This window comes from Nesoenas mayeri, assembly GCF_963082525.1.
Source record: "Nesoenas mayeri genome assembly, chromosome: Z".
Taxonomy (NCBI): domain Eukaryota; kingdom Metazoa; phylum Chordata; class Aves; order Columbiformes; family Columbidae; genus Nesoenas; species Nesoenas mayeri.
In genome coordinates this window covers 63,363,971-63,382,724 of record NC_137542.1, presented here as the reverse complement: position 1 = coordinate 63,382,724, position 18,754 = coordinate 63,363,971, and the positions used below count along the sequence as shown (strand labels likewise).

General features: G+C 42.9%; 1 protein-coding gene across 1 annotated transcript in view; it reads left to right on the top strand.

The window, feature by feature from the left end:
- Positions 1–9,572: 9,572 nt before the first annotated feature.
- ANKDD1B (ankyrin repeat and death domain containing 1B) overlaps positions 9,573–18,754 on the top strand; it is a gene marked incomplete at both ends in the record, with an annotated part of 33,023 nt that continues 23,841 nt past the window's right edge. The window contains 7 exon segments of the mRNA XM_080362385.1: positions 9,573–9,648; positions 13,178–13,285; positions 15,256–15,272; positions 15,276–15,338; positions 15,340–15,450; positions 17,277–17,375; positions 17,497–17,601. Coding sequence (XP_080218511.1) covers positions 9,573–9,648; positions 13,178–13,285; positions 15,256–15,272; positions 15,276–15,338; positions 15,340–15,450; positions 17,277–17,375; positions 17,497–17,601 — 579 coding nt within the window.

The following is an 18,754-nucleotide window of genomic DNA, read 5'->3' as shown; positions in this document are numbered from 1 at the left end:
TGTTTTTATCTGAAGAAGGCCTTCAGTATCGTCTTGAAGTTCTGCAATATGATTTTTTAAATGTCAGTTCTTGTGGAAAAGACCATGTACACCATGTTTTTGTTTTGTATTTTTCTCAGCGTATTTGCATGTTATGTAATTGACCTTAAGTACTATCAGGGAGTGCGAGAGTGCAACAGACCCCTAGAGTTGCACGCTGCCTTCCCTGAGGTGAGTCCAGCAGGTAGACAGGGCACAGGGTACAGACGACTCACTATCCTGTGTCTGCATGGCAGAACATGGTGGCTCAAGGAATAGGGGACAATGGCAGCGTGTTTCTGCCCAGCACAGCAGGATGGTCTCTGCTGTGACTACCTGCCCAGCTTCCCTTGCACAGCAGGTTTGAGTCTCTGCAAGTGGAACCAAACAACAATACAGAGGATGATGGTTCAACGAAGCTGGACGTGCTGTTGGTCTATGCCCTTCATAAAACAGCTGCTATAAAGAAGAAAAGGTAGGTTATTGTCACAGGAGACTCCCTTCTGAAGGGAACAGGAGGTTCTATATGCAGACTGGACCCACTTCTTAGGGGGATCTGCTGCCTCCCTGGGGCCAGGGTTAAAGGTGTGAAAATTTCCTGCGCTGGTGCAGCCCTCAGATTATTATCCTCTACTAATTTTTCAGGTAGGCAGTGATGAGACTGAAAAGGGAAATCCAAAGGCAATCAAGAGACTTCAGAGACTTAGGATGACCGTTAAGCGATCAGGAGCACAAGTAGTGTTCTCTGTCTCCTCAGTTGCAGGAAATGTTGAGGGAAGACCCACCAGATCAATAGTTGGCTGCAGGACTGATGTCACTGGCAGAATTTGGGGTTTTTTGATGACAGGTTGGTTTAAATGACACCTGGTCTGCTGATGACAAATGAGGGCACATCTGTCTCAAAGGGAGAAAAAGATCCTTGGGCAGGAGTTAGCAGGGCTCATTGAAAGAGCTTTAAACAAGGTTTGAAGAGGGGAGGAGAGAAAACCAGGAGTAGCAGAGATAAATCCGAAGGTGGTATGACAGCATTTGAGGGATGGGGTGCTAGTGAGCCCCTTTGTCTGCTGTCTTGGTGGAGGTAGGGGATCCAGAGCCATGTGGTAGAGGAGACATGAGGGTTATAGATCTGTTAGAAACCATGGAAGCACCTGAGAATGGCCACAAAGGAATCAGGGTTTCTGTAGTGTCCTGGTCTGATTTCGGGCTCAGGAAGGTTTCAAAATGATCCCAAGAGTGAGATGGAGAGAGAAAGGAGGTTAAATGCCACTTTATTCAGGCCAATTTATTCCATCAATTAATTATGTGGAATGGAGAGAGAGAGAGTAATGAAATTCAGAAGGAAAATGAAGCATGTATTTGAGAAGATAAGCAAGAGATAAGCACCATCTGGATTCAGTGTTGTCTTCCATCTGTCCCATTGGTACTGGAAGGTCTCAGGTTTCAGGTCCTCAGTAGTGGATGGCCACACAAAAGGTCTTTTCATGCAGCTTCTTACTGCACTTGGTGACAGGAGTTGCCTGGACAAACTGCTGGCCTGGTCCCAGATGTTGGTGGCTGATACTGCTTGAGCTTCGATTAAGCTCACATGACCTTTAAGCATGCTCTGAGTCCACAAGCCGCAGCTCATGGTCATCAAGTATATTCTACCTTACATGAGTTTCTTTGCACTACGCAGCTCATGATGATCAAGCCTTACTGTGATTAAGCATTTAGAGCAAGTATTTACAGCAAGCACAACAAGCAGGCACCATGAGTAAACATCTTCCTGCCTTGTTCCCCCGAGCAAGAAGGCTTTCAGAAAATAATTCATATTATTTCAGCAAACAGGCTTTGAGACAATTACTTCAAATTCCTCAGCCTCCCACACTCACACTGTGGGCTAAGAATCACCGCCTCTCATAGCTTCTCACTGCAAAAAGGTGACAGGATCAATAGCACAGGTGAAGTGCATCTATATGAATGCAGCCAGCATGGGCAACAAACAGGAGGAACCAGAGGCCACGGTGCAGCAGAAAAACTACAATGTAGTTGCCATCACAGAAACATGGTGGGATGACTCCCACAACTGGAAGGCTGCATTGGGTGGCTATAAACTCTTCAGAAGGGACAGGCAAGGAAGGAGAGGAAGAGGGGTAGCCCTCGATGTTAGGGAGGATGTTAGGGAGTGTTTTGATTGTCTGGAGCTTGATGAGGGTGACAGCCGGGTCCAGTGTTCATGGGTAATAATCAAGGGGAAGGCCAACAAGGTAGATATCCTGGCTGGGGTCTCTTACAGACCACCCAACCATGGTGCAGAGGCAGATGAAATCCTCTGCAGGCAGCTGGGAGAAGTCTCACGACCGGTAGCCCCTGTTCTTGTGAGGGACTTCAACCCACCAGATGTCTGCTGGAAATACAACACAGCAGAGAGGCAGCAGTCTAGGAGGCTCCTGGAGTGCATGGAAGACAACAGACAACTTCCTGGCCAGCTGGTCAGTGAGCCTACTAGGGAAGGCACCCCACTGGATCTGTTGTTTGTAAACAGAGAAGGACGTGTGGGCAATGTGATGGCTACAGGCTGTTCTTGGGCATCGCGGTCATGAAGTGATCGAGTTTACTATTCCTGGAGAAGTTAGGAGAGGGCTCAGCAGAACTGCTGCCTTGGACTTCTGAAGGGCAGTCTTTGGTCTGTGTAGGAGGCCGGTTGGCAGAGTCCCTTGGGAGGCAGTCCTGAAGGACAAAGGAGTCCGGGAGGGCCAGTCACTCTTCAAGAAGGAAATCTTAAGGGCGGATGAGCAGGAAGGTGAGCCAGCAGGGAGAAGTACAGCCTGGCTGAATAGAGAGTTTCAGCTGGAACTCAGGAATAAAAGGAGTATTTATAATGTTTGGAAGAAGGGGCAGGCTACTCAGGAGGAATACAAGGATGTTATGAGGTTATGCAGGGAGAAAATTAGTAGGGCCAAAGCCCAACTAGAGATGAATGTGGTTACTGCCATAAAAGGAAATAAAAAATGTTTCTACAAATGCATTCACAACAAAAGGAGGGCTAAGGAGAATCTCCGTCCTTTATTGATGTGGGGGGGAGACATAGTGACAGAGGATGAGGGAAAGGCTGAGGTGTAAATGCCTTCTTTGCCTCAGTCTTTAATAATAAGACCAGTTGTGCTTCCAGCCCCCTGAGCTGGAAGACAGGCATGGGGAGCAGAATGAAGCCCAAATAATCCAAGAGGAAACAGTTAGTGACCTGCTTCACCACTTGAATGTGTATGTTGGCTATGGGGCAAGATGGGATCCGCCCAAGAGTGCTGAGGGAGCTGGCAGAGGTGATCACAAAGCCACTTTCCATCATTTACCAGCAGTCATGTCTGACTGGGGAGGTCCCAGTTGACTGGAGGTTAGAGAAGGACTTGGAAGTGTTAAGTTATCAGTTAGACTAGGCGATCTTCAAGTTCTAAATAATTCTATTACTCTATGATTAATTTAAAATCTGTTTTCATTAGCATCTGGAAATTTTTTTGTAATTGTTTTTAACTTAATGTATGAATTATTTCCTGTGTATGAGCCATTCCACATTTACTACAAGCACAGTTCTGAAGCACGTAAATGATCTAGGTTGTCAGCAGAGGAGAAATTTTGTGTATGTCTCCTACATTTTAAGGTCAATATCTATTCTTTATCTTGAGTTCCTCTTGTAGTTATGAATGATAGAGAAAAATTATGACGTTTCTGTGATGTTAATGTTTTTCTCTCCACCGCTTCTGAAGAAAGAAGGACAGCATGCGCATGACCACAAAGTAAGGAGTATGCTTGATATAAGTGGGACAGCCATAGACTTCTTCCCCCTAAGAAGACTTGCTTGAGTTTATCTTGTAAATCCTCAACACTCAAAAACTTGGTCTTTAGAGTAGCATTTTTCTATTTAATCTGTTTAGTGCTATCTATACTAATATCTTCGTTTACTTTCGAGCTTTGAAATAACTTGCCCACAGAATGTCTTACTATGGTTGGATATCAATATGATTGAGAGTCTCTGGGTGAGAATTAAGGGGCAGGCTGGCAGAGGTGACACTGTTGTGGGTATCTATTACAGGCCACCAGATCAGGGCAAGAAAGTTGATGAGGCCTTCTACAGACAGCTGGGAGCAGCCTCACAGTCACAGGCCCTGGTTGTGGTGGAGGATTTTAACTTCCCTGATGTTTGCTGGAAGGACTACTCGGCCAGCCAGCCACAGTCCAGGATATTCCTCTAGTGCATTGACGATAACTTTCTGATGCAAAGGGTGGAGGAGCCGACTAGGAGAGGTGCACTGCTGGACCCCATCCTCACTAACAAGGAGGATCTGGTTGAAGTGGTAAAAGTTGAGGGCTGCCTTGCTTGCAGCGACCATGAAATAGTGGAGTTCAGGATCTTATGTGGCAGGAACAGAATAGCAAGCAGAATTGCAACCCTGGACTTCAGCAGGGCAAACTTTGGCCTTTTCAAGCAATTGCTGGGGGAAATTCCGTGGGCAAGGCTGCTTGAAGGTAAAAGGGCCCAAGATAGTTGGTTAGTGTTCAGAGACTGCTTCTACCAGGCTCAAGATCAGAGCATCCCAACACATAGGAAGTCAAGGAAGGGAGCCAGGAGACCTGTGTGGTTAAACAGGGAACTGCTGGGTAATCGCAAGTGGAAGAGGAGAGTTTATAGATCATGGAAGGAGGGACTGGCCACTTGGGAAGAATATAAGACTGTTGTCAGAGGATGTAGGGAGGCAACTAGGAAAGCTAAGGCCTCCTTAGAATTAAACGTGGCGAGAGGGGTCAAGGACAACAGAAAGAGCTTTTTCAAATACGTGGTAGATAAAACTAACACCAGAGGCAATGTAGGCCCGCTGATGAACGAGGTGTGTGCCCTGGTGACAGAAGATACAGGGAAGGCAGAGTTACTGAACACCTTCTTTGTCTCTGTCAGAGACTGTCCTGAGGAGCCCCGTACCGCTGAGGCCCCAGAGGAAGTCAGAAAAATGGAGGAGTTTGTCGTGGTTGATGAGGACTGGGTTAGGGAGCAGTTAGGCAATCTGGACATCCATAAATCCATGGGTCCGGATGGGATGCACCCACGGGTGCTGAGGGAGCTGGCTGACATCATTGCTGGACCGCTCTCCATCATCCTTGCCAACTCTTGGGAAACGGGAGAGGTGCCCGTGGATTGGAGGAAAGCAAATGTCACTCCAGTCTTCAAAAAGGGCAAGAAGGAGGACCCGGGTAACTAGAGACCGGTCAGCCTCACCTCTGTCCCTGGGAAACTGATGGAACGACTTATCCTTAGTGCCATCTTAAGGCTTATCAGGGATAAGAGGGTCATTAGGGGCAGTCAACATGGCTTCACCAAGGGGAAGTCGTGCTTGGCCAACCTCTTCACCTTTTATAAGGACATAACAAGGTGGATAGATGATGGCAGGGCAGTGGATGTGGTCTACCTTGACTTCAGTAAAGCATTTGACACGGTCTCCCACAGCATCCTCACAGCTAAACTGAGGAAGTGTGGTCTGGACAATCAAGTAGTGAGGTGGACTGCAAACTGGCTGAAGGAAAGAAGCCAGAGAGTTGTGGTCAATGGGGCAGAGTCTAGTTGGAGGCCTGTATCTAGTGGAGTGCCTCAAGGGTCAGTACTGGGGCCTATATAATTCAATATATTCACCAGTGACTTGGATGAGGGAACAGAGTGCACTGTCAGCAAGTTTGCTGATAACACCAAGCTGGGAGGAGTGGCTGACACACCAGAAGGCTGTGCTGCCATCCAGAGACCTGGACAGGCTGGAGAGTTGGGTGGGGAATAACCTGATGAAATTTAACAAGGGAAAGTGTAGAGTCTTGCATCTGGGTAGGAACAACCCCAGGTTCCAGCATAAATTGGAGAATGACCTGTTAGAGAGCAGTGTAGGGGAAAGGGACCTGGGGGTCCTGGTGGACAGCAGGATGACCACGAGCCAGCACTGTGACCTTGTGGCCCGGAAGGCCAATGGCATCCTGGGGTGTATTAGAAGGGGGGTGGTTAGTAGGTCAAGAGAGGTTCTCCTGCCCCTCTACTCTGCCCTGGTGAGACCACATCTGGAATATTGTGTCCAGTTCTGGGCCCCTCCGTTCAAGAAGGACAGGGAACTGCTGGCAACAAAGATGATTAAAGGAGTGGAGCATCTCCCTTATGAGGAAAGGCTGAGGGAGCTGGGTCTCTTTAGCCTGGAGAAGAGGAGACTGAGGGTTGACCCCATTAATGTTTATAAGTTTGTAAAGGGTGAGTGTCATGAGGATGGAGCCAGGCTCTTCTTGGTGACAACCAGTGATAGGACAAGGGGCAATGGGTTCAAACTGGAACACGAGAGGTTCTACTTAAATTTGAGAAGAAACATCTTCACGGCGAGGGTGACAGACACTGGAACAGGCTGCCCAGGGGAGTTGTGGAGTCTCCCTCTCTGGAGACATTCAAAACCCACCTGGACACATTCCTGTGTAACCTCATCTGGGTGTTCCTGCTCCAGCAGGGGGATTGCACTGGATGATCTTTCGAGGTCCCTTCCAATCCCTAACATTCTGTTGGTTCTGTGATTCTGTGATCATGGTGACCAATTTTATTTATTAGTTGTTTGGCCTGAGTGTCTTGAAAACTTTATTTCTAGAAACTTTCATGTTGGGAATATATAAATACGTTGCTTTATGAGGTTTTGTTCTCGAAGTTGCTGAAGATCCATTTTGAAGTGTCAGTAACAGGCAGGAACATTAGCAGGAGAGAGTTTGGGCTTGAATTGCTCTGCCTATAGCTTGATCCATGTTGGAATTATTTTTGGGATAGTTTATCACATTCTTGTCTCTGTCTCTCACACTATAGTTTGCAAATCCAAGCACGAGGCTGGAGCCATCAACAACCATACTGTCACCAAAGGAGCTGTGAACCGAGGGAGCAGCCTGCAGATGCCTGAGTTTGTTGTGCAGCTGGTGTTCTGGGGATCTCTGCTGTGTTGTTTCTGATTGCCATTTTTATATGTGAGAACCTGCTGAAACTGGGCCTCTCCATTTCATTGTTCTAATTACTGCTCATAAGCAAAGGCAAGTGGCAAGAGGCAGGTGTAACCATGAGGCGTGAGGGGAGGAATGAGTGTAACTGAAAGGTGCTGCAGTTGCACAGGCTAGCAATTCTTGCACCATGGGATGCAGAATCCTGCAGAGTTCTGTTCCTTCAGTAAAAGCACATGTTTTAATACCGAGTAACACACAGTTCAATAAAAGCATAGTACTTGCTACCTTGACTTGATCTTCAAATCTCACCTTCTTTTATGGGACACAGTTTTTGATTGCTCCTCTTTGGGTACTATTCAACACACTTTAGCCTTACCTTTTTTCTTTATATTGGTTTTACTTGTTTATATATTTATTTCTACTGTTATTTTAGATATTAAAAAACGGGCTGAGTTCCTGGCAGAGAGAGAGATGTGTGAAGTGAGGAAGATGTTCCAGTGCTCCCTTGCTCTGTATTCTGCACTTTGTTCAGAGATCTGCATCTCTGTTAGTTTCTGCATCAGTCTTTTCTGCGGGTTGCTGGAGCCACTTGAAAGAGTCATGACTGTGGGAAGTGGGTAGGCAATGTGATAAATTTGTTATTTGCAAAGTTTGATTGCATAAAGCATAGTTGTACTGGCAAAGTTAGTTAAGAGACCAGGGATACACTGTGAAATAGTATTGTATGACAGTAATTAGAACTGGAAACTGACAGCTGATTTAGAGATTCACACTCTTAACTCATGCCCTATATGAGGCTGCAAATCCATTCCTCCTTTGGTGCCAGATTTGTAGGCAAACCTAATCATTCCACAGTTGTCTGTTGTCTCTCATTTTGAAAAGGAGCATTTATGTTGCAAACAGTGGGTCTGTATTACTAGTCCAGGCACCATACAGAAATAAAACTCTTCCTCTTAAGTAATTCCACTGGAACATTTGACTCACAGGAAGCAAGTAAAAGTGAAACTTCTGTGATTCAGCTATGGATAAAACAGTTACTTGTTTTACTTGTTCTTCTCACTCTGTGTTTATTTTCACAGGGTTTGGTGCATTTTTTTGGTGGTTGGTTGTTTATTGTTGGGTTTGTTTTGGTTTTGTTTTCAGCTAACATCTATCTACTGGAACTATAGTTGATGAAACTGTTGTATCAATCCAAGGTGTACCAAGTATAAAGATTCCTAAATATCATAGCCTGACCGTATAAAAAATGTTTAAAGAAGAAAAAGACTGTGAAATCTCTTCGAGTATGATAAGCAGAATCTAGGCAACTGGTTTTGTATCCAAATCTGCTGAATGTACAAACTTTTTTTCATCTTTCAGATTAATTTTACCATGGACATGTACAGCGTTAGTTATCTTGGAAGTTAAGACAACTGTGTCATTTAATTGCGAAGAAAAAAACATAGTGAAGGATCTTAAATTTGTCTTCAGTGTGTAAGGCTGAATACCAATAGTCCTGCTATTCTTTCCAGAATTCGTTTTGAAATCTTAGCAATATTGAAGGCTGTTTTTAAAGTAGAGTTAAACATAGTGACTTTAAACAATTTTTATATCCTATTTCAGAAAATCATTGTCTACACAAAATGCAGTACCAATGCTGGCTTAAGCAGACCAAAGTTACAGTAGACTTCAAAATAAATTGATAAATGGGTAGATCAGATGTGTTTCAATATGTCACTTCATAAAAACTGGAACTTTGGAAATGCGTATATTGATTTAGATTGGACTTTGACAAAAAAAAAACGAAACTATTGTCTGCCTGAAAACAAGGAGTCTTGAGATCGGATCAATACTGCCACTGAGCATGCATTTCTGCCCAAATTTTCACAGAAGCACCTTAGTCTCTCATGTCCCAATGCTGTGTCAAGCTTGAAGGGATGCAGGGACCTTCACCCTCTCTCCAGTCCTGTGAGAACTGGTTGATAGCAGTGAGGATAATTCATAAGAGGAGCTTCCCCCCCCAAAATGGGCTTCAACTTGCAGAGAGAGCTCCGTGACTACCCTGCAATCAGTGGCAAAGCCACCTGGCTCCGGGGGTCCTGTGCACGCTGCGATGCCTTTGTGTGTCTGCACATGTGTGCTTGGGTCATTGCTTTTCAAAAGCACCACTCGTTCGTGTGACGGTTTGGGAAGCACTTCAGGAGCAAGTAGGACTACGTTTTGGTCTTGTGTGTGCATTTGTAGGTGTGAACTGCTATTTGGATGTAAGGCCAGCTGCTAGAGAAGACCTGGGCCAGAACTGTACGAGGCTCCCCCTGTTTGGTGCCTAGCTAGTATCAAGAAATTCTGTTTATTTAGTTCCTGATTTTTTTTCAAACAAGCTCTCGAAGCTGCTCTGCACGTCTCCCTCCTCAGGGGACACGGCCAGCCGCTGGGGTGCCGCTGGCGTCGCACTGACAGGGTGCGCTGGGCTGGCTGGGTGTGCTCAGCCAACTCACAGCCCCAGGAACCGGTTTGTCAGGGCCAGCACAAGGCACCTCCCTCAGTGTCCCAGCCTGGGGCTCCTTCCCTCGGGTGAGGAGGAAGAGGAGCCAAGGGCAGTGATGAAGGGGCTGAGCCGTCTGCTCCATGCTGCAGAGGACACCACACATGGAGCCGCGGCAGCCAGCCATGATGGCCGTGAGTGTGCGGGGCTCGGAGGTGGCAGCGCAGGCCCTGGGCCCCTCGCTGCGGGCAGGACAGCCTCAGCTCCTGCTGCGCCTTGTTGGGGCTGCGGGGGTGGTGGGGTCCACCTGAACCCCCTTTTTAACTCGGCCAAAGAGCAAAATGAGCAGTGGTGGCGGGTGAGAAAGGAGGAGGTTAAACGTGATCTGCTTTGTATGTAGTAGGAGACTGAGGGAGCTGGGTCTCTTTAGTTTGGAGAAGACTGAGGGGTGACCTCATTCATGTTTATAAAAATGTAAAGGGTGAGTGTCACAAGGATGGAGCCAGGCTCTTCTCAGTGACAACCAATGGCAAGACAAGGAGTAATGGGTTCAAACTGGAACACAGGAGGTTCCACTTAAATATGAGAAGAAACTTCTTCTCAGTGAGGGTGACAGACACTGGAACAGGCTGCCCAGGGGGTTGTGGAGTCTCCTTCTCTGGAGACATTCAAAACCCGCCTGGACATGTTCCTGTGTAACCTCATCTGGGTGTTCCTGCTCCAGCAGGGGGATTGGACTAGATGATCTTTTGAGGTCCCTTCCAATCCCTGACATTCTGTGATTCTGTGAAAAGATATCCAGAAGGACATGTGGATGGATTGGGAGCTGGGGTTTGTCACGTTTATCTTCCAATGTCCAGCTCCTGTGAACGTCCCAGTGCCCCGCTTTAACTTCAGCCCTGAAGCTGTCCAAGGGGGTTCACTGGGATGGGTCACATCCCAGAGGCTGTGCACCTGCCAGCAGTTTCACAACTGGTCAGAGCCCTTGATCTGGGGGCCACACAGGCATCGGACCTTCTGGCCTCCTTGCACTTGGTGGCACAACTCCCAGTGACGGGGTCTCCAGGTTTCATCCCATGAACCAGTTTATGGAAGAACAGTCTGCTCCGACGTGGGCTGCAATTCATGAAAATGGGTTATTTGTGGAAACTGAGCACTAATTGTTAAACACTACCACAGTCCTGTCCTGTGATAGCAGGCTGACATCCAGGAGCTATTTTCCAGGGCTGTATGTCCTGCTTCCAGGCTGGCAGAGAGGGCAGATAAAGAAAATAAATGAATAAAGTATCATTGTTAAACTCAATAGGTAGTTTTTCCCATTACTTCTTTGAATTGGAAAATGATTATTTTAGAAGTAGATTCTTGTGAGTTAACAAAATAACTGCTTGCCCCAGTCATTTGATTTCTGGTAACGAACGAGAAAACATAGAGAAAACATTGAAAATATTACCAAATTATTAAAGATATTATATAATTTTTAGAAACAGTAGAGTAAAAATAATTTTGTTGTCATTTGAGTCTGAATATTGTTGTTATTTTTCTGTTTTATCTACTTAGAAGTCCTCAGCCAATTCAGCTTCCTGGGTTTTTTCCATGTGCTTTTTGAGACAATGACAAATTTTCATCTTGTGGATATAACAGCAGGAAATTAAAAATGGGGTGATGGTGGTGGTGGAAAGATTTCCATTGTCTATGAGTACTGAAAACTCTGGTGCACTTTTTCTCTTCATTGGAAATCGCCCTTATTTGTGATATTACTGAAAGACAAATTGAGGCCAGTAAAATAAGATGCAAATATAAGAAAAGAAAAATTTTAAGTACCTCAAAGCTTGTTGAGGAAGAGTTTGTGTTTTCAAGTTAAGAAAGCAATGGACTTTTCTGCATCTTTTTACTTCCTTGCCCTTCCATGTGAGGTGAAAAGTTGTCTTGTTCAATACATTGCAGACAGAGCTTGTTCCTGAATATCCTCAGATGCAACGACATTTATCTTTGCATGCTTATATAAGATGCCTGTGTGAGTGTTCATCAGCAGTCAGTAGAAATGAATGTGGCTTTATTATGACTAATTGCAGCTAATTGGTGTCCTATGTTTTGTTTCCATGTTTGCCACAAATTTGCCTTGAGCAAGATATCCTGTGAACATTGGGTTCAAACCCATGTTTGAAATCAAGGTAGTGGAAACCTCTGCTGGATACTTCTTCATTGTGTAGACTACAAATCTACACGTGATTAGTTTATTCTGCAAAGATCCCTGTCCATTAAGCCATTTTGCTGTTAGCCACAGTCCTTGCCACAAATGCCAGGGGTGAATTCTTATTTGCAATGGGTTTTTTTTGTTTGGTTGTTTGGTCGTGGTTTTTTGGTTTTGGTGTTTTGGGTTGTTCCTCCATGTTGTCGGAAAAGCGAGTAATATTCTGGGATTTACAGAGAATTTTGGAAGGATGCTTCTGTTGTCATAGTGACATTCAAAACAGCTTCACAAGTGTCCAGTTTAATTTCTAGCTTGTTTTGTACAGTACAGCTGTGATTAATCCCCCTGTGATTATAATAATGGGTAACATATAAACTGCAATTAAGTTAATGTCATACTGATTCTCCTTAGCATGCTCTGTAGCCATCTTGCCTCAAGCCATGTTCTCATTAGGCATTAATGAACTTAGACATAATGCAGTGGGATGAACTTGCATGAGAGGCCTCTAAGGAACAGATAATTGCTGCAGTTTCTATTTCAGCGGAGAGTGCTGTCCTCTTTGGTGACACAATTAGACAAGTGGCTCTCAGGCCAAAATATTCTAGACAGGAGATATCTAAGTAATTAACTTCTAAAGTGTGATATACTAGGAAATTAAAGATATCTATTAACATTTTTGCAAATGATTTAACTGATTCTCTGATTTATTGCTAAGTGTTCAATATAAAGGTAGAAACATGAGAAACACTCTGAGCTCTAAATTAGCTAAACTAGTTATCAGGCAATGGAATTTTGTTTTCCAGGTTTACTGAACTATTGGTGTCTAAATGCATGCTGCAGCTACTTCAGTTGTCCAAACATTCATTTTTTGGTTGAGACCTTAAAGGAAGGTCCTAATTTAATAGTAAATTCCACGTTGTGGCCAAATTTTGAGTTCAAGTATGCACCTTCTCTTTTTTATTTAATCTGTAAAACTCCTGGTTATATTGTCTTGTTTGTTCATTGCTTGGTTTGTGGGTTTGTTTGTTTGTTTGGTTGTTGTTTTTTGTGTTTTGTTTGGTTTTTTTGTTGTTGTGATTTGTTTTAAGATGGCTCATACAATTTTGTTACTGTATACATTTTTGTGTATTTTGGTGGTGTGTTCTGTTTTAAAACTGTTCCAAAAATAGGAAATAAATACTGTAGTTTGTGCCTCAATTCACTGCTATGCCTGTAAAATGCTTTGGGACCCATTTAGATGTGAGAGCTTCATAAATGAACTCTTGTTCCTGTGAGCAGTGCAAATAATGGCAATCCATGCTGTGAAAAGTCTGCCTCTATTTGCACTTAAATGTTGAAACTAGAAACATCAACCAGATGTTTCTAGAGGACAAAAATGTAGTCCTGGAACACTTCTATGGTGAGAAGCAAATAATTCTCATAATATATTAAATCAGGACAAATAGCAGAAGGTAAGAACAGTACCATCATCCCTTAAACTGCTTATGGCTGTTTTTTTAGTAATACATTTTTTCATCATGTTTTTTCCACAGTGTTGCCAGATGAGAGAGAATTTCAATATGCTGCTAAAATGAACAATTTGGAAACCATGGAAAAGCTTTTTAAAAAGAATGTTAACATGAATGCTGTAGATACTGTGAGTATGAACTGTCTGACAGGCCACTGATCTGAGATGCGATTCCTCAGGGTTGCATGGTGGAATTCCTGCCAGCTGCAAGGCAGTGAGGCTGCACGAGTCCCTTCTAGGACCCGATTAAGAAACATTTGACACCTCCAGTATGGACAGTAGGATTTGTGCAGCGTAACTTGCAGGTCTTTTCATTTAGCCACTGCTCTGTGCAACACATCAGAAACTAAGTGCTTCTGAATTGTGGTCCCTGCTCTAATATTTACCCTTTGTTCTTGGGTGATTTATTTATTGAGTTCCCCATCTTTCAGAGTGGGAAGACTTAACCTTACAGTCACTTTGAGAATGAATTTATGCTGCTAGCATTACAAATTTCAAGTGTGAAGTGTTATATTTGGTTTGTGTGGAGCCACAGGAGCATTCTACCTTGTCCTCTGGCTTCAGGCTGAGATCAGAGTTCGGATTTACCCTGGACAGATGAAAATGCATTAGTTATGCTGATATAAACCTAGGCCTAAAATCGGAAATCACAGTAACAAAATATAGTGCCATGTTCTGCATGAGATGTAGTTCAACAGCAGTAGACTGTTCATGATATTTCTTTGGGAGTTGTGGAGAATAGTTTGCACTCAGTGGCTACATTTAAATCATCTACCCATGAACATCCAATATTACTCAACCATGGGCTCTGGAAAAAACTTGCTTTCCATGCCCATGTGCATTTTGCTCACTGGGGAACTGTGGAGATGGTACAGCTGCATTCCTTGGTTTGTTTGTGTAAAGAGAGGAGACAAAAATTTCTTTTGGGTAAACTTCTCTTGAACTATGTGTGTGTAGCTGTGTTTAGGTGTGTGTAGGTGTGTTCCCACCAGCTACACAGTACTCTAAAAAGTCACTTAAAATGCAGTTCTCACTAACTTATTGCTTTTCAGAATTCAAGAAATTAATTACATACTTTTCCAGTCCAGTGGTTCATATTTTCACTCTGTCATCCTTAAATCAGACCTATAGTATAAGAGATTTACTAGCATTGCTATGTGAGCATTTCACATTGATTGATTCTCCTAGTGGGGACCAAGCTTATACTGGCAAAACCATTATTTTGTTAATGTTGATCATTCCTGCCCCTGCACTCCCAGGCCAAATAAGCAAGGCTACCAAAAGGTGAGTTTTGTTGACAGAACTATTTCTGTGCAAGAGGCTTTTTGGGGCATATATGCATGTCTTAAATCCCACCTTTTTATGCTTTTAACACATATTGCTGTAAATTTAGACTATACATGAGTAAGTCAGTTGATCTGCATAGAACCATAAGTTAACAAATCCAAACTGACTTTTAAAATTAATTGCTTAAATCAGTTATATATCCTTGTCTGGAGACTCTCAGTGAGTCATGTTAAATTCAGTTATGCTCACTTTAATTGGAAGAAAAACTTTCTCCACTAAAGTTTAATTTAATTTAACCAATGCCTTTTAGATTCACACCATTGATTACTTTAGTGAAAAATTATTCAAATGTTCCTAGTAAGTCTTGAGCCTATTCACCTGTGTGAGATTACTCACTGTTTGCAAGGTAGAAGCTTTCATTTACATAAATAATGACTCAGTCTGGGAAGGTGACTAATATTGAGTGAGGCAGGAATCTTGTCATGTGTTGCAGAGGTATAGCCAAAAGCAAGGAGGTATCAAAAGCAAATCTAATTGCATAAACCTAGTCCTCAGCTTTTCAAATCAAACCATATCATAAAATAAAAACCATGGATGCTTCTTGTACTGTGTGCATCTCTTCTAGGCAGTACATGATTACTTAATCCCCTCAGACACTTCAGTGAAGGGATGATATTACATAGAGTGACTAAATCATTCTGGTTCTACAAGAAATCTTTCAGATCTATACCTAAATTATATTCAAGGGAACAAAAATGCATATAAAGAATGATTGTTGCAGGAGAAATATACAAATGTGTATATACTGACAAACACATTTGTTAATAATCAGATAATTCAGAAATCTTGATCACCTACACAAGGAAAAGAACGGTAATATAAACCTGAAAACCAAAGCTTTGCTTATTTCAGCTGAAGCGCACTGCATTCCATTTTGCTGTTGCGAGAAGTCATATATCAGCAGTGGATTTTCTTCTCCATCACAAAGCTAGACTTGATATGGCAGATCAGGTAAGCTGGCTTACATGTTTTGAATCACACAATACAGGAACAAATTAGGACAAGAGTGAAGGTAAATGTTTGTCTTACGCTTTGCATTTTGCAAAGTTATGTGCTTGCTGTAAATACTTCAGTTTGTCTCGAGACTGCACACGTTCATATGAAAAAACATTGTTAGTAGAAAAACACGTTGCTCAAAGCTCTGGCTATGTCTAAATACTTGAGTGGATGGTTGAAGCCACATGTGCAAACACTCTGTCTGTGGGTAGTTAATCATTGGCCACTTAATATTAAAGCAGTCACTAAAAGTGAAAATTAGCTCTGGGGATCTCCAGGAGCTCAGAAGGTAATTGCTTGTGTTCTTTCCCTCCATTTCTATGTGAGCAGTTTAATGCAAAACTGTCAACTACCCTGCAGGCACCAAGACATTAAGAGTTCAGTAGTGTGTGACTGGCTTGGTTGGGCCAGGTGGCAATACACATCCATTTGATTCAGATATTAAAACCATATGTATGGTATGTTATTAATAAACAAGATATTCAAACTAGGAGTTTTCCAGTCAACTGAGTAGTAGAAGTAGATGAATCATTTAACGTTTTTCCCCTGCTTGCTTCTTTCTCCTTATGGCAGTGTTCAAGTTGTAAGAAAGAGAAATTCTGGGTTGTTGAGGGACAAAGCTACCTTGTTTCCATGTTGAGCTGGAGTGAAAATGAGACCTATTAGTTCCAGTTACCAGTGGCTCCTGGCTTGGGCATCTGCTTGCAGTGTAGATAACCTATCCTCGTTAGCACTGCTTGAATTGCCTCAGAATGTTGTCCCAAGCCGCTCTGCCAGTGAATATCTCACATGCTGCTTTCAAGAAATACGATCGTCTTTCTGGAACCTGTCAGCTGCTAAGCAAATCTTGCACTGTTGTAAGCAACATTTCCCTTTTGTCTGGCAGACTGAAAGACAGTGCCTGAATGAAGAACTCTGAAACTAATAGTCTATGTTACAAATGCTAATAAGGGAGCTCTGCATAAGTGGACAGTTTTCTTTAAGTAGTATTGCTCTCCCTAGCAGTAGTTAAGAAATGGATACCTGGATCTTTTATGGAGTACCATTGGGTACAGTGTTAATGTAATTTTATTCTGTAACTATGCTAAATTATTCTTTGTGGCCATTTTTTTTCAGTGGCTGTCTTCCAGATTTATTGAGGCAATAAGGTGACTCAAAACATTTTGTGGGTCCTTTAATTACCCTGACAGCGTGCATTGTGACCAGGTTGGAAACACAGACCCTCCACCCTTGATGGAGTTCTGTTAGACACTCTGAGTCTCATTCTAGTCAAGGATTATCTTTTAATTATTAGCTGTCTTTAATTCTTAGATGAAGCCTTTCATGGAGCCACTTCTGAGGATAAACTAGGGATAAATTGTAACACCTGAGGAAGTACCTCAATTCCTCTTGCGTCCTTTAGGTTCCTCTGACTCCACCCGTTAAGTCAGGTGCTTTTATGGTGGAATACAAATGGTGTTTACACAGCACGTAGCGTGATGAGCCATGAATTATGGTGCTGCACCCATACACAATACACACAAATTGAGGAGGAGATGTGAAAAAGTTATAGAGATCTGAGGCCAAAATGGGAAGCAAAGTGGAGACACTGGCTGGAAATTCCTTATATCTATTTCTTCTGGCTCTGAGAAATTAAGAAACCCCCTCACAACACCAGGTGATAACACTGATTTTCTAGAGCCTGCATAACAGACCCCACTTGTACACAGAATTAATTAAAAAAATAAATTTGGCATTAAGTCTATTGGTGGTAATTTCTGCCTTTTTCATTTTATTTGAAGCACGGCTTGACAGTGATTCATCTTGCAGCTTGGAATGGAAATCTGGATATAATGCGAAAATTAGTTAAAGCAGGTGCTGATCAAAAGGCTAAGAATGAGGTTTGTTGATGACAAATTTTTACCGACTCTAAACAAATTGATATTGGAAAAACATAATACTTGTTCTTACATAGTTACTTTTTTTTTCTTTTTTCTTTTTTCTTTTTTTCTTTTTTTTCAGGAAGGAATGAATGTACTGCACTTTGCAGCTCAGAACAACAGTGTTAAAATTGTTGATTATTTTCTTCAAGATCTTCATCTCAATGAGTTGAACAAGCCTGATGGGGTACAGTATGTTTCTTCCTGTTTATTTCTTTGATGTCATGAGGCATCTGTTGTGGGAAAAACAATCCCCCCTTAGGGAATTCCAATGTATTTTAATTTATTGCCAGTTACATACACTTTCAATTACTGGTTTGGGTATTGAGAAATAAGTAAGACAATCAGCCAGACAATCACCTAAGGAAAACACTTCTTTGTCTGTCTCAGGTGAACTCCAGACACTTCTCCTCCTTCCCCTGCTTCCCTTTGTTTTGTGGCACATGATGCTCAGTCCTATTGGTGAACAATGGGAGGAAGAGGAGGTTGGGGTAGGTCCACACGGGTTTCCTTTTTATGCTGCTCCTCGTTTCTTACTGTGTTCCTGTGCTCCAACAAGGGATCCTCCATGAGCTGTGATCCCTCTGCAGGTGTACCTCCTCTTGGGTCTCTTCCCTTGAGTCCTCTTGTCTCCTCCAATATTTCCCCATGTGCATCCTACCTATAGCAGCGACTGCCCATTTTCTAGTACACGTTTGCAGAGGAACCACATGCTCCTCTGATGGGTTTAGTGCTGGCATGGGGTAGGTTGGTTTTGCCCTTTGTGGAGCAGGCTGTGACACGGGCGTCTTTCATCAATGTAGAACATAAAACTATCCTGCAGAGGTGGGCCAGGTCTTCAACAGTGCCAGGGTCTTGTCCTCACCAGGTATGCTGTGCTTATATTTTCCCTTCCCACTATACTGGGATCTCACTTTGGAGTCTTACATGGCTAAGTAGGATATTTTATCTTTACATGAGGCAAAACTATTCTTGTGGAATTTGTCACCAAAACAAAGATCGCCTAAGCTCTTTTTGAGCCCTGAATTTTAAAGACCTGATGGTACAAAATTCCGAATTTTTCCTAAGCTTGACAAGGCTGACAAAACAGAGTTTAACAAAACAAACCTTTGTGGTTTAGGCCTTGGGAAAGAAAGGGTAAAGAGGATTTTTCTTCGTGTTGAGTTTATTTAATAATGATCTATTACTTTTGTGCAATTTTTTTTTTTTTTTAGACATTTGACATAGGCCACTGTGAGGTAGCCTTTGATAACTGATTAGATAACCTCACTGTCTGACCAGTGGTATTATTTTACATCAAGATAACTTTCTGCAGTTGAACCGCAAATGATTGGAAAAGT